General features: G+C 43.0%; 1 protein-coding gene across 2 annotated transcripts in view; it reads left to right on the top strand.

Moving 5' to 3' along the window:
• LOC109855178 (DNA N6-methyl adenine demethylase-like) overlaps positions 1-15,351 on the top strand; it is a 48,934-nt gene that overhangs the window by 30,325 nt on the left and 3,258 nt on the right. The window contains exons 1-8 of one of the 2 annotated variants that reach the window (XM_020429086.1): positions 974-1,390; positions 6,406-6,636; positions 10,483-10,720; positions 10,930-11,165; positions 11,282-13,874; positions 14,328-14,503; positions 14,620-14,973; positions 15,101-15,328. In XM_020429086.1, coding sequence (XP_020284675.1) covers positions 6,544-6,636; positions 10,483-10,720; positions 10,930-11,165; positions 11,282-13,874; positions 14,328-14,503; positions 14,620-14,973; positions 15,101-15,328 — 3,918 coding nt within the window. In that variant the 5' untranslated portion in view covers positions 974-1,390; positions 6,406-6,543. Of the gene's footprint in view, positions 1-973; positions 1,391-6,405; positions 6,637-10,482; positions 10,721-10,929; positions 11,166-11,281; positions 13,875-14,327; positions 14,504-14,619; positions 14,974-15,100; positions 15,329-15,351 lie in introns of those variants that run through there. The other variant, XM_020429085.1, reaches the window with a different exon arrangement.

The following is a 15,351-nucleotide window of genomic DNA, read 5'->3' as shown; positions in this document are numbered from 1 at the left end:
TATATTTACATAATATATTTTTATATATATTGTTCTACAATATAAGAATTAAATTTATTTATTTACTTATTTTATATAGTTTTAATATACATATGCCACTTAAGTGGAATATTCTACAATTATGCGTGCGTGCGCGCGTGCGTGCGTGCGTGCGTGCGTGCGTGCGTGCGTGCGTGCGTGCGTGCGTACGTATGTGTGTCCATGTGTGTGTGTGTGTGTACGCGAGAGCGTGATACAAAATTAGATCATTACAAACAAGTGTAATGAATGTAAAATCGCTGCTAATTGTGTCTTCTACGTAATTATGTTTGTAAACAATTGAAATTTGCATTCTGATGAGGACCGGCATGGAGGTTGAAAACGTTAACTGTTGATTGAAATTAATTGTTAATTCGACTGATGAACGATAACAAGCGGAGATATATAAATGACGTTAAAGCGAATTGATGAGATTTAATTTAAAGTGGCTCAACTAGATCGAATTTGAAGATGGGAAAATTTCGAAGAGACTTCGTAACTCCGGTCTGAAACTTCCGGTGTATCGGCCGACACAGGGGAACACACGTCGGAGCAACGCGTCGTACCGCGTCGCGAGGAGACGCAGGAATTCGCGATATCGCGCCGCGATAACGCGCGACGTGGTGGGCCTACAGTGTGTGTAGGGGGATAAGGGGAGGTGAGTCGTGGGAGAGAAACAACGAGCACGACCGCGCGCACACCTACACGCGCGATTGCGCGCTCGTGCTACTAGCGCGCGCGTTTCACGTACGAGAGAGGAAGAGGGAACGCAGAAAGGTGGGAACGCAGTCGGAAAGCGCGAAGAGGCGCGGGAGGAAGAGGAAGAGGCAAGAAAGAGGGGCCATGGAAGGGGGAGGGAGAGCGGCGAGCGTGTGAGGGATGAGAAGGGGGGGAGGTGGAGGAACGGAGGAAAAGGGAGAGGCGTCTCATGGGAGTTATTCGGCGGATCGCTCCGCGGCCAGAGTGATCTCTCGCGAGTTCCGAGCGATCGATTCTATCGGTTGTGAGTTTCGAGCGCAGGTTGTGGTAGTTGGCGCGAGCACTCTCGAGTGGGAGGAAGCGTGTCGCACGAGGACCGTTTCTGGCATAAGTGTCAGTCAGTAAAAGTCGGAAAAAAAAAAAACAAAAAAAAACAAATTATGGTGCGCGACAAATGAACGAGCGAGGAGCGTAGAAAAAAAAAAATTAAATATATATACGTATGTACGCGTAGAGTAAGACAACGTGGTCAGGTGTGGTGATTCATGAAAACTCCGAGTGCCTTCAGACTGAAGAAATTCTGAAGTAGGATTGAGTGATTTCTCCGCAGCGCGCGACGTCTCAGAGTTGTCAGACAAAGAATCCCTCGGCAACGCGCCTCCGTTGTCACGAAGTAAGTCGAAGCTCGCTTCCTCTCTCCCTCCTTCGTTCGTCGTCACCGATCATATTTATAAATATACCGGATTTTGTTTTCAATAGGTCCCACGTTACATTGAAAATATTTGATGACACGTGTTCGGATTACACGTTTGCCAATAGCGTTCCCGCTCTTTCCGACCGGCCGGTCGGCACAAAACTCAACGAATCCTATTTTTACATCATTTCTTTCACGTGCGAATAAACACGTGAAATTTGCTCGTTATACAAGAGACAAATTATTTATAGCGTATTTTTTTAGAGAAAATTTATCGGATTCGCGAACACACGATTTTTCTTTTTGTAATAATACAATGTATCCGCGTGAAAAAAAAAAAAAAAAGAATATCAAACAATTCATCAAAAAAATGCAAACTTGACCGGTACGTTGCGAACGCGATGTCGATCACGTAGCCGAGTGTGTATAGCTTGCGTTTTTACTCATCTACGCCAAACTCTCTTCATCTTTCGCTGAAGCGAAAAAAAAAATTATATAATAGCATTTTTTTTATGAGCAAACGCTTGGAAAGTCTCGTCACAATCCGCGTGCAAAACGTCTACGTGTGTATTTATTTTTCGAATTTTTAATTTAAGACACTGAGCAATTAATTCTCGCGTGACGCGATCAGACCTGACCAATTTGATCGTCATAATCGAGCCTTACGCGGCACGGTAACACACGCACACACAAACGTGTATGCATCACATTATATAAGATAAAACGCTCAGCTATGTACAATTTGTGAAGCGTAGCCCTTGCGCGTCAAGGACCAACCAACGTCGAGCGCGAAACTCGACTTTACAAACCGCAAAAGCGGTTACGCAAGTTACATTCGTCTATCGTGATCGCGGAATTTAGGTCAAACGACGTGTGTCCGTCCGTTTCTCGCCGCTATCGGCGCGCGATCTGCGAAATATCATGAATTACTCTCATATATTTTTATCAACCAACGTTCGCTTCGTGTGTGATTAGCGTGAGCACGCGAAACGAGCAACGATCAAGGTGATCTGTAATTGAAGAGAAATAAATACGACGACCTGCAGATAATGCGATCGATCCGCGAGATAGAGTTTCTCGCGGCGAACGTTGGGAAAAATTACATTTATTACAGTTTAAGTCACGCGCAAAATATATTCAAGAAAACTTCATTAATATTAAACTTTTTTTTTTAGGTTATTCTATTGTTTTTTTTTTTTTCTTTTGAAGAGAGAGATAAAAAGTAGTACGCGCCCACAAAGAGGCTTTCGTAAGATAAAGTCAATTTGTATAAGAGACCGTGTATATAAAAGAGCTGAAAAGCAGATGTGAGACCGCGCGTGTCCCATTAAATTTTATCCCAAGGAGAACAGAAATATCAATTTGACGTCACACTGACCAAAACTTTACGTCATTTTTTAGTCTCTAATTAAAAATCTCGATCTCAAATATCGACTTTCGAGTTCAAAGTGACTTTCGAGATTTTTCGAAAAAATCGAGATTTTTAAACCAAAGAATCAAGACTTTGATTATTTAAATGAATTACCTCGTGTTATTGTTTTATGCGTAATATGTGTTTGTTTTCGTCTTAAATGTTATATAACGATGAAATGTCAGGCACTGTGTGTGCGTGCGTGCGTGCGTGCGTGCGTGCGTTCGTGCGTGTGTACGTTCGTGCGTACTTGTGTATGCACATATGTGATGTGTCTTGACCTCTTTAATTTTTATCTTTAAATCTTGTAAGGAGGTGATTGTACCGATGACCCTTTCCTCCTCTCCTCCTTCTCCTCTCCCTCCTTCTCTCTCTCTTTTTCATTTGATTATGCAGATCTCGATTTTTTTTATTCTTCTTACTTTATGGCAGACGATTTATGAATCGCGTCTAATGCATCGTCAAGTACTCACGTGGCGCGTTGCATTGTACTTTCATTTGGCTCAAGTTAACAAAATGTGAATCACCGCGGGTGGAATGGCCGACGTCGCTGACGTCGAAATCGGTTACTAGCGGTCGGTCAATGCCCACGCGCCAACCACGTGGTTTGACAGGGTTTCGTACTCGATTATTTTGAAAGTAGTCGCTCTCCCTTCCCCCTCCTCCTCTACCCGAGCTATGCTACTGAATAATTAGCAATTCAAATCCGTCAACATTCGCGTTATAATATATCTGCTTGATTATTATGCGAGGCAACAAACATGTAATGTGTAACACACATGAATTTCAAATGAAATACATATACGAAAAAGATTTAAAGACGACGACGAGAGTATATATTGATCTTTCCGTCTCTATATGTATTTTATATTTTTTTGTTTTTGTTTTTTTTTTATTTAATTTTAATATTCAATCAGAAAATTAATCAGAGTCGCGCGAAAACAAATTGTCGCTTAACGAATTCTCTTTTTCTCTGTCGGTTTTTTGAAAATTCGCGCGGCGAAATAAATCACTTCGCTGATGCGAGATAATTGGTTATTCGCTCAGCACGGAGGAAAAATAAAAATAAAAAAAAAAAAAAACAAAAAAAAAGAAAGATAAAATCGCGAAAAGATCTAGAATAAACAGACAATGCGCGCCGTGGAGAAAACTACCTGTTCTAAATCTTCTCTCGAAGAAGAAGGATGTTCATCTTGTGCGTTGCTTCCTGATCGATGATTGACGTTTGAAAAGATCCATCGCTTTTTCTGAAACGCATTCAGAACGGGAGATCTGTCGATGGATCGAGATCGATGTATGCGAACGAAGAATAAAAGCGCTATTTTTCTTTTTTTTAAAAAAAAAGAAGACCACTTCTTCGTTTCTTCTCAAAAGAGATCGAGCTCGAACAACGCTTGTGCGCAATGTTCAAAAATCTTACAAAAGAATTTCTCGTAAATGATCGCGGGCGTGTCTTCGCAACCGATTATTTCCGATTGAAAGCAAATTGCCCGTGCGTGATGATCTTTCGTTGCAACGACGCGGTGATGATCGAGAATTTTGGAATGCGGTTGAGATCCGCACGCGTCTCAGCGGGTGACAAATGATTCTCTCCCTCATGGAGGAAAGAAAACTCTCTCTCTGTTCTCGACGGCTAAGCGTGGGTCCGTGATGCGACACGTGCTGTCTATTTATAAATCGATGCATAATGTAACGCATGTTCACATGTATCGCTCGTGCGCGTGTACGCACACACACACACACATACACACACACACAGAGACGCGTAGTGGTGTATCGAGCAATATTCTCACGCTCGATGACATCGTGCTGCGAGAAATTGACTACGTCATAATTGATCAAATTTGTGAGAAGAGCCACAACCACTCGTGTGTTTGTGTGTATATGTGCGAGAGGGGAAGGAGAGAACCAGCGACCAGTTTACAAGCTTTAGTTGACGATGCTTGTTGAACTATGGAAACCGTTTCAGCCGCCTCGGCCTACTTAAGCCGCGTCGTTATTTTTAGCATTAGGGTCACACCGCCGCGTGTAGTCGGCTCTCGGTAGTGCCATCTTTTCTTCCTACAATTCGAGCCCGCTAACTTTCTCGACCCTTCGCGCGTCGTTTTCTTCGCGGCCTTCGTATCGCTCGTAAATACACACCCCAATTTAGATTTTGAAGATCGGGGAGGTAGCGCGCACTTCCTTCCCAAAATCATCCGGTGAGAGAAGAAACATCCCGGGCTTCGAAACATCTCACTCGGGAAATCAAATAGTGCGAGAACTGATGTATTTTGGATACGAATAGTTTTAGATAACCGGGAATTCGCGTGATTCGCGCGTGTATTGTTCGCGCGACCGATGTGCGCGTTTTTCTGTTATCTCCTACCGGAGTGTGTCGGAGTTGTTCGTCGTTAGTAGGAAAATTCACAGATCGAATGTGAGCTGCGAGACAGATGACGAGCGAGCAAACAGTACCAAAAGCAGAGAGAAAGTCCGTCGATCAGAAAAGACGTCCGCAAAAAGATAAGCGCGTACTTACCTCGCATCGCTGACTTGCACTTACGCGTATCGAGATATAAACTGATCCCTTCGCATGCAGACTCAAAACAAAAAAAAAAAACGTCTACTAGTTGGACAGACTGATTGTGAGTCTCTGTGAGACTCGCGCGAATTTAAAACCAAATATCTCTGTAAAAAAATCGATATTTTTTTCAATTTTTTTTTTATCGAAAGTTTGAACGATTCTGCGCCGATGAAAAAAAAACAAACTGAAAAAACTTCTAGTTTCGAAGATTTGAAAAAAAAAACTAATTTTTGCTAGATACACAATTTTTGAGTGAAGATTCATGTCTGTATACAAAGAGGTAATACGATGATAATTTAACCAACCACGAGAGATTAATAACAATAATAATAGCTTTATTTTCTCAGCGCACAGTTACGTGCAAAGTTGAGTACTAACAAAAATACAAGACTAGGAAACGTAATAGTCAAAAGGTGAGGCAACAGCTGCTGATTTGAAGCTCTACCAACTTATAATTAATTTTAATCGCAATTACACGCGCGGCAAAATTATGCATAAAAAATAACAATGACGCTGCTGTCTATCGTCTTTTGGATAACATTATGTTTTTTCTGGTCTTGTATTCGAAACAAATTATTCTTAGTAATAAGGTTTTACGGTAACTGTGTGCTAGATAAAGCTATTACATATTATTATATATTAATATTATTATTATTATTATATTAATCTCTCGTGGTTGGTTAAATTATTATCACATATTAAAAACTATAATAATATAAGAAACCGACAACATATTGTTGAAATCAAGAGATGTTGTCTCGGCGTTAAACGAATCAATAGTTTATTCATCGGAGTTGAGAGAATCGTGTGTAAGAACTATACATGTATTATAATAATACAAGAAACCGACAAACACATCTTGTTAAAATCAGAAGATGTCGTCTCGGTGTTAAATACTAATATTTTATTCATCGGAGTAGAATCGTGTGATGACTCTGTGTGTATCTCTTTGTAATTTGTTTCGCTTCAAGATTTTGCAGAAATAATGAAACGACATTGTGAATTGCTTTGTTACAGAATTATCGAAAGATTTCGCGACAAGTCAGTACGCCCGATAGCGCACCAGCCGGACTTGGCAGTCCGCAAGCTGGTATCGGCGGCTTGCAGCAACAACACCAGCAACAAACGCAACAATCCCTGCACCAGCCGGATCCTATGCAGCAGACCAAGGACAATCTAAATCCGACGCCGAACCAACAGACGGGCGCTCTGAGGAACGGCAATCCGCCACCACCTGTCGTTTCTATGGTAAAGTTTTGCTCTTTCTCTCTCTCTCTCTCTCCCTCTCTCTCTCTCTCTCTCTCTCTCTCTTCTCTCTTTTTCTCTCTTCGCTTTTGCTCGAAATTCTGTTCCCGAAATAAGTCATGTCTCTTCTCGCGTTGTTCATATTTCAGTTGTTATTTTAGAAGAGAGTAAACTTGAATCTGCTTCTCTGTAGAGAATAGATCGGAATAGTGATCGAGTGGTACGCAATTGGCGTGAATAAAAAATCACGCGGAAAAAAAAACGTCTCGCTTCGCGATCAGCATTAATCGATCTGGCGTGGAGATAAAATTCTACTAGTCTATTCACGGAACAACGTCGCTTCGCGACGTTCCGCGTCTGCAAAGGAATCAACTGCCGAAATAGCGGCGTAACATGGAGGGCAAGGGTAGACTACCGGCAGACAGTGAGTGCGGGGGCGGTGACCGGCCGCCAACGCGAATCAATACCCGCAGGAACAGGAACCACTGAGTGAGACGGAGAAAGAGAGAGAGAGAGAGAGAGAGAGAGTGAGAGAAGGAGGGGGAGGAAGAGAGAGAGGTGAACGACGTGTCCCGGGAACGAAAGGAGAGAAAGAGAGATGAAAAGCGAGCGTATCAAGTGGTGGAGCAGAAGTAACGATAGAAGAAGCTGGCTCGAGGGTAACCGCTCGAGCGGAGGGGTATATGCTGTACAGGGGATAGATCTCTCGTCTCATTTGTAACAAGATCTTTTTTGTTCTTTTTTTTTGTTCGATAAATGACGTCTCCGAATCTCGGTCACTGATAATGGAAAAATACTTCAATAATCTTTTTTTTTTTTTTATTAACGCGCACACGAATTACGGGTTTGAACTTGAAAACGGGACCGGTACGCGTTGTGTGTGCCTTTATTACATTTAACAAAACGAACGAATCGATGCGCGCGAGATATCACGTCGCGTTGGCGATAAATTCGTAACCTTCGCGACCGAAGTGCATTTTTTTTAACACCCGTTTTATCGGCGTTTCTTTTTGGCGCAAATTATTTTTTCTTATACATAGACACATTAAAAAAAAAAAAAAAAAAAAAAAAATCGCACATTCGATGCGAGAAATCGTCGTTGTCAGAACAGTTTTTCTTGAAAAATCTCACGACGCGACTCTTACTTTGGTGAAATCGATCGAGCGAAATCGGAAATGATTATTCGGTTGACACTCGCTCGATCGACTGATGCGATTGTTACACACGCGAGTGCAATAATTGTTTCAATTTGCACAACAGTAATATCTCGTGCGACAAATGATATCAAGAGCGCGCGAATATTCTATTAATCTGCGGCGTTCTCGTTCGCGTATGCACGTGTGCATCGTTGGCATGCGTTATCGACAATTGCAAACAATATCACTTTCAGTAGAGTACGATCAACTTACGTTTGCGTATATATACAATATACACATATACATATTGTATATATACATATATATATATATATATATGTATATATATATATGTATATATATATTCGCAAATGACGATGTGAAACACAATTCGCGCGTATCGGCTTTTCCCGTCGCGCTTAAAACGCGTTTTCATTGATGCTTAGCGTTAATTGTGTATTTCACGCGTTAAACGCGAACTGCATATCCGACGTGCGTATACATATATACGCAAACACACAATCGCGGGCGTCGATACGATAATTGCTAATACCGCGGTGATAAAGGAATCAACGTTACAGCGGCGTGTATTCATCGGAACGCCCAATTATGCAATAAACCGAAAACCGCGAAATGCCGGCTGTCCGGCGATCGTTTGCCGGTACGCAAATTGCGTCCCACCGCCTCCTCCTCCCAATTGGGGGAAGTACCGCGTGCGGTTTCAGCTCGCACGCGATTGCTCGCGGAAAGTGAGAAACGCACCCGAGAAACGTGTTATTACATACATGTCTGTACATGTGTACGTGTTAATCGCCTCAGAAAAAAAAAAGTTTTTATTTCGCGATCGTCGTCGCGACGTAAACGTCCTTTACAAGTCAATCATCGAAGTCAAAACGATGTGACAGATGCGACAGAAATGGGATATTTGCAGCGGTAAGACTTCCGAAGCGGGGTGGATCGAAAATTGATCGAGGTCGACGAACCGCTCGCTCTCTTTCGGAGTGTTCCGCCGAAAGGGTGGCTTTCCTCAGGCTCCCGGGAGTTATGTTTGGGTGCTGTCACAGAACGTTCCGTTTTATAACACCGGTGGTCTTAGGTTACCCTAGGTCACGATGCCACGAGAACGGAAGGATTTTCTCCCCGAGGGAGAGTTCGCGCGCGCGCAAGTGCAAAGTGGAAGTGCGTAAGTGGAAGAGAGGAGTGGATGATAGTCCGCGAGGTTATACTATCCCTGCTCTCGCTTGGCGAAACGCCCAAGTCTCTTCGCTAGCTATCAACCTCGACCACAAACCGACCGATTCACGGTCACTATTACGAAGGTTCTCGGACTTTCTACATGTTCCGCGGGACATCGTGGAACGATCGATCATCCATCAGCGCAAGCCAAATTTGTTTCCTTTGTAAAAATAAAAAAAATAAAAAAATAAGCGATAATCGACGTTTTTTTATTTTTTCACGACAGGTCGAGACGTGACAGACGACAATTGTCAGACAACAAACGGAAAATGAGAGAAAATCGCGTTCGCGCGAAACGCAGAAAAGTTTTTTTGGTTTCGCCACAACCCGCTCGGGAAATGTCAAACGATATTAATTGTAAAAAATTTTTATTAACACGAGGTCGCATTTACAAATTAAAAGTTACATACATACGTAAAAAAAAAGTTACGCGGACATTCTGCGCACAAAGCTAAAAATTCTATATTCGCGATTACGTTGCGATAGTTTTGCATCTTGGAACGGCGCGAGTGAATAATCGCTCGATCGGATGACTTGTACAGAAATCCGATATACATGTGACACTTTAGCGTGTGTGTGTGAGAGCGGTAGAGAGTAAACTCTCAACTTTGTTTTAGCCATTTAATAACTCGAGTTGATGTACGAGACTGTCAACGATTTTTTTTTTTTTTTTTTTAAAACAAATTGCGTTCTCTGTAAAATGCGAATATAGCACGCGCGCCGTTTAAAGGTAATCGTTGTGAAAATGACGAAAGGCGAACTAAGGGTCGTTCGCGAGCAGACGAACAAGCCAATCGTTCTCGACTCTTGCCTCTTCGTTTTGTACAAAGTTTTACAGTCTGACTGTGCGAGGTTGCCGGCTTTTCTCTCCTTTGCCTCGCATCGCTGCGGATGGTTCCTCTTTGCCTCTGCCACAGCCTCGACACGTCCTTTTTTTCCCTTCAATTCCGTCTCCGTCGTTCCAACCTCGCTCACCTGATCTTCTCTTTCGCTCTAACGCGTTGACAGAGAATGCAAGACAGAAAGAGAAAGAGGGAGGGAGGGAGGGAGGGAGAGAGGGAGAGAGGGAGAGAGAGAGAGAGAGAGAGAGGCAAAGTCGAGAGAACGACCGAGCGAACGAAAATAAACGAAAGTGAACTCGCACAGCTCCATTTTTACGTGCATATCGCGTCGTTTTATCTCGCGGGATTGCTATTGCCGTTGTTATTTATTACAACATGAAAATTTATTGTTGGTTTTATGAAGAAAATACGGCAATTGTTCAGATATATTTCCGAAAAACAAAAGAGCTGATCAAACGTTAACAAAATGCCAATATTTTAACACAATGTTTTTGTCATTAAACATTGTTTTTTAAACAAATGAATAAAATTGTTTTTTAACTTTCGACGCATTAAGATAAAAAAAATCTAAGAAATCTAAGAAAAAGAAAAAGCGAAATAAAATTAAACGATTTCTTCGGATTTCTTATGCACAGTCACCCGGAGTGATGCCATTTTACGGAGATACCGGTGCTGGTTTCCGACCCGCGGCTGGTTTTGGAAACACGGTCTGGCATCAAGGAGTCGCGCCAGTTGGCGCGGTTACGGTCGAAACATCACCAGCACCATGGCCACCGCAACAATTTATTCAACAGATTCCCGCGCCAAATCAGCTCGAAGAGTTGAGGTATCACACCCAGTATACCGCCGCGGCATCCTATCATCCTCAACCAGGTGAGCGCAAATTGTTTATTTTCTCAAATTTATTCGCGCGTAAAATCGATGTTCTTTATATTAACACATTACCGACCACGCGGAGTCTATACCCTGAAAAAAAGAATCCGGGAGGATCTCCCGCGTCGATCGGCAACGTGCTAAAAATAAATTTTCGCTTTGCGTTATGTAAACTTTTATATTTTCATGTGCGTATTTTGACGTTCTAGTCACGTATCAGCAACAAACATTTATAACTGCGGATCAGTCTGCGTTCCAACGAGCCGGAACAACGGGTCAATATGCCATTGCGGGACAGCCTTCGCCACTGGCTCCCGTTGGAGGACAGGCGGTTGTATCGACAGCTCAAAGACAGTTAAATGGACAGTTCGTAGACCCTGCGGGCACTACTAACCAATCGGTTGCTTACGAGAGACAGGATTATGTTAATGGGTATCAGCAACAAGTAAGAGTATTTTTCTGATCAAATTGAGGATTTAGAAAAATGGAAGATTTAAAAACTCTTATAAACCACATTCGCAACAAATATTGAATATCGCGGAACATCGACTTCTCTTGTAGGACGTGACGATGGCTCCGCCTCCGTCAACAACACCAACGAGTCGCAGCAGCTCGGTCCATATGGACGGAAGCAGTCAGCAGCAACAAGGAGGCTCGCAGCAGTCTCAACAGCAGCAACAAGCTGCCGCTGACACACAGGTAAAGGGATTTGCCACGATTGCCGCCAACAACGTGTCGGGAAACGAGATGCCTGGGTATCCACTTCAACCGGACCCACAGAGTTTACACAACTCTAATGGGTACCCAGGCTATTTGGAAATGGGTCAACAATCAGCGCAGAACCAATGGCAAATGGTTCAGCACCAAAATCATCATCAACAGCAACAAAATCATCATCACCAGCAGCAACAACAAATGCAGCAGCAACAATCGGTGGTTGAAAATAATCAGCAACATATGTGGTCAGACACGAGCAGAAAAATAAACAGCAATGTCAATAGCAACATGAATTGGCAAGACGGAACAATGCAGCAACAACAGAAGTCTTCGCAACAACAACCGAATATGCAGGGCATGAAGTCACAGTTGGAACAGCAACAAAGCGGCCAACAGATGCAGCAAGAAATGCCGAGACCAGCGAGTCACATGAGTTGGGAGACTGGAAGCGTGAAAGAACCCCAAACGCCGCAATCGTGGTCCGATAACGCCGATAACCAGCAGCAACAAACTCAGGGAAATTGGTCTCAGCAGAGTCCACAGTTGCGGGATCCTCAAAACTCACGATTAACGCCATCCAGTCAGCAGCAGCAGTCTCAACACCAGACCTGGCTGCAGCATTCTCCAAAACTGTCGGAACATCAGCACAGCAGTGCTCAACAAAACTCGAGGATGACACCTTCAACTCAACGTACCTGGCAACAGAATAGTTCAGACATGCAAAATTCTCAGCAGAATCCGAGGCTGACTCCTTCCGGACAGCATATGCAACAACAACAACAACAGCAACAACAACAACAACAACAGCAGCAGCAGCAGCAGCAGCAACAACAACAACAACAACAACAACAACAACAACAACAACAACAACAGTGGTCACAACATACCAAAGTAGAGCAGAACCCCAGACTTACACCGTCTAATCAAATGTCGTGGCCTGATACGCCAACTAGTCAACCAAATTGGTCACCGAGTAGCATAAAAAGCGATAATAGTCAGCAGCCGCATCAACAATGGCAGGAATCTCAACCCAGTCCTAGACGAACCCCGAGCCATCAGTGGCAAGAAAACAAGCTGGACAATCGAATGTCTTGGTCTCCAAATTCGGTGTCGGAGAACCAACCGAGTTGGGGTCAGCAGACGACAAGCCAAGACATACAAAACACAGGAGAGAGAATAACGTGGCAACAACAAACGACAGTGGAGACCAATAAACCGAATGGATTTCCTGAGAATCAAGACAATTCGGAAAGCAATGTCTATGCTCAATCTAATCGGGTGAATCTCAATAGCCGATTGAAATCGATGATTCTAAACAAGCAACAACAACAACAGCAACAACAACAACAACAACAACAACAGCAGCAGCAGCAGCAGCAACAACAACAACAACAACAACAACAACAACAACAACAACAACATCAACAAATGCAACAGCAAACTCATCAGCATCATCAGATACAACACGTTGGTAGTAATAACGGATCCGCTACGGAATATGGAACGGACGATCGAATACGCGATGCTCACGAGAACAGCGACCAGATGCAAGAAAAACATACCGATCACTTCATCAATCAATCAAACATTATTTCGATGACGCAATCTAATGAAAACATGACCGATAATTTTTTATCACATAGCCACCACCCTCGAGTAAACGGTTTGCTCGATGGTGGTGGCTTATTATGGGGATGGTCGGAAGGAGAGCATAATCATGATGATGACAACAACAACAAAAACGCGAGTAATTCGGCATTATCAGGAAATGAAATAACAGATCTCGAAAATTTAAATAACGAAACCAACAAGAATCAACAATCGTGGGAAGCGACGCAGGGAAAAGGCAACGATGACATTGACGACAAATCTTTCCAGCAAAGTTTGTGCATGAATCAAATAGAGAAAACGTCTTTCGAAGAATCTCAAAAGATCTCGAACAGCAACGAGATAAGAAACAACAATCTGAATTTTCTCAAGACAACGGACACCGTTCACACGTCTTCCCAAGATATTAGCGCGCGAGATTCTAGTCACGTAATCAAACAAGAGGATGTCGGAGATTATACCAACGGCAATATGTCCATCCATGACACGTCTGACGTTATTGAAAAGAATTACAAATTTCGTGGCGACGGTGGTCCCGCGAAAGTGTCACCAGAAACCGGCTCGTGGTGCTGTCGAAGAGGTGGAACCGAACAGCCAACACCCGAACATCTGAAAGACGGTTGTTGCCAGGGGCTCCAAACCAAGGACGAGATATTGGACGAGTCTTCGCAGAAGGATGAATTAAAAACCGAGGGATCGCATAGCCCGCGTACTCCGTCTACCACAACACCGGTTACCACAACAACAAAGTTGCAAGATCACTTGGACAAACTAAAGAACAATGTCAGAACCGAGGTGCCCGACTGCGACTGCTTTCCCGCTGACAAATGTGAGTTACAATTTCGTATTATGCTAACATCGGAGAATATGACTGATCACAAAAACATATAAAAAAAAGTTACAATATTGATGTAGAATAGTTTGCACGCGTATGAGAGAAAAAAATTTCGACATTTTTGTATAATTTCTTCTCTCCAAGTCTTAGAATCTTGATAGCTCCGTGGTGATTCCTCTCTTATATACTCGTAATGTGGTGCATACGAGTTTTAGTGCATACGAGTATAAAGAACCTTGTAGCTTAGACTCCGTATCAGAAATGTCTGAAGACATTATTATTTAGAGGAACGCTCTTGGCAAAATACATCTTGTCTTTGCTTTCCGAAATGATCGTGTGCCTAACTTCCCTTTCTCGCAAAATGTGATATAAATATTTCTTGTTTTATTGCTACCTTTTGTTGACGCGTCCTCTGGCGCCCGCAAGTAAAATGAAATTTACCGCAAGGTCCGCCAGAGCCTGGCTCATACTACACCCATCTCGGGGCGGCTGCAAGTCTGCCTGATCTTCGGAACGACCTCGAAAGAAGATCCGGCCTCAAGGGCAACGCTATAAGATTTGAGAAGGTCATCTACACCGGCAAGGAAGGCAAAACTACGCAAGGTTGTCCAATGGCCAAGTGGGTAAGTTGTTTTCCAAAAACAAACAATCGCACGTAGCTGGCAACGAGTTAAAATAATATTAGCTTCCGAAGAGGAGAAAAATGTGTATCGGTAACATACCGCCAACAACTCGCTAGATTATTCGACGATCCAGCATCGATGAGAAACTACTAACCATCGTAAAACATCGCCAAGGTCACAAATGTCCAACCGCGTGGATCGTCGTAGCTATGGTCGCCTGGGAAGGAGTACCTACTCAAGAAGCGGATCGTATCTATTCTTTCTTGACTCACAAACTTAATCGATTTGGCATTCCGACGAACAGACGATGCGGTACCAATGAACCGCGAACTTGTGCATGTCAGGGACTCGATCCTGATACTTGTGGCGCCAGCTTTTCTTTTGGTTGTTCCTGGTCGATGTATTACAACGGCTGCAAATACGCCAGAAGCAAAACCGTCCGAAAGTTTCGACTGTCAGTACGATCAGAGGTACGCGATCAATTTTCGGTCAAATGAAAAATCGTACGCACATACGAAAGCAAATATTAAATTGTATTACATTAACAGAATCTGAATTTTAGACCGCTATAAAAATTCTTTTTTTTTTTTTTTTCAGGAACAAGAAGTCGAAGAGAAATTGCACTTTTTAGCGGGACATTTGTCACCTTTGTATCTTAGTCTCGCGCCACAGTCTTTCAAAAATCAAACTCAATTCGAACAGGAAGCGAGCGACTGCCGTTTAGGATTAAAATCAGGTCGACCTTTTTCAGGAGTTACAGCTTGCCTCGATTTCTGTGCGCACTCTCATCGGGACGTGCACAATATGAACAACGGGTGTACCGTGGTATGTAACTTTTTTTAGGTTTA

The sequence above is a fragment of the Pseudomyrmex gracilis genome, unplaced genomic scaffold, assembly GCF_002006095.1.
Source record: "Pseudomyrmex gracilis isolate BER0280 unplaced genomic scaffold, ASM200609v1 scaffold_83, whole genome shotgun sequence".
NCBI classification, from domain to species: domain Eukaryota; kingdom Metazoa; phylum Arthropoda; class Insecta; order Hymenoptera; family Formicidae; genus Pseudomyrmex; species Pseudomyrmex gracilis.
The sequence above is the reverse complement of the archived record's forward strand: the minus strand, read 5'-3'. Positions and strand labels throughout refer to the sequence as shown.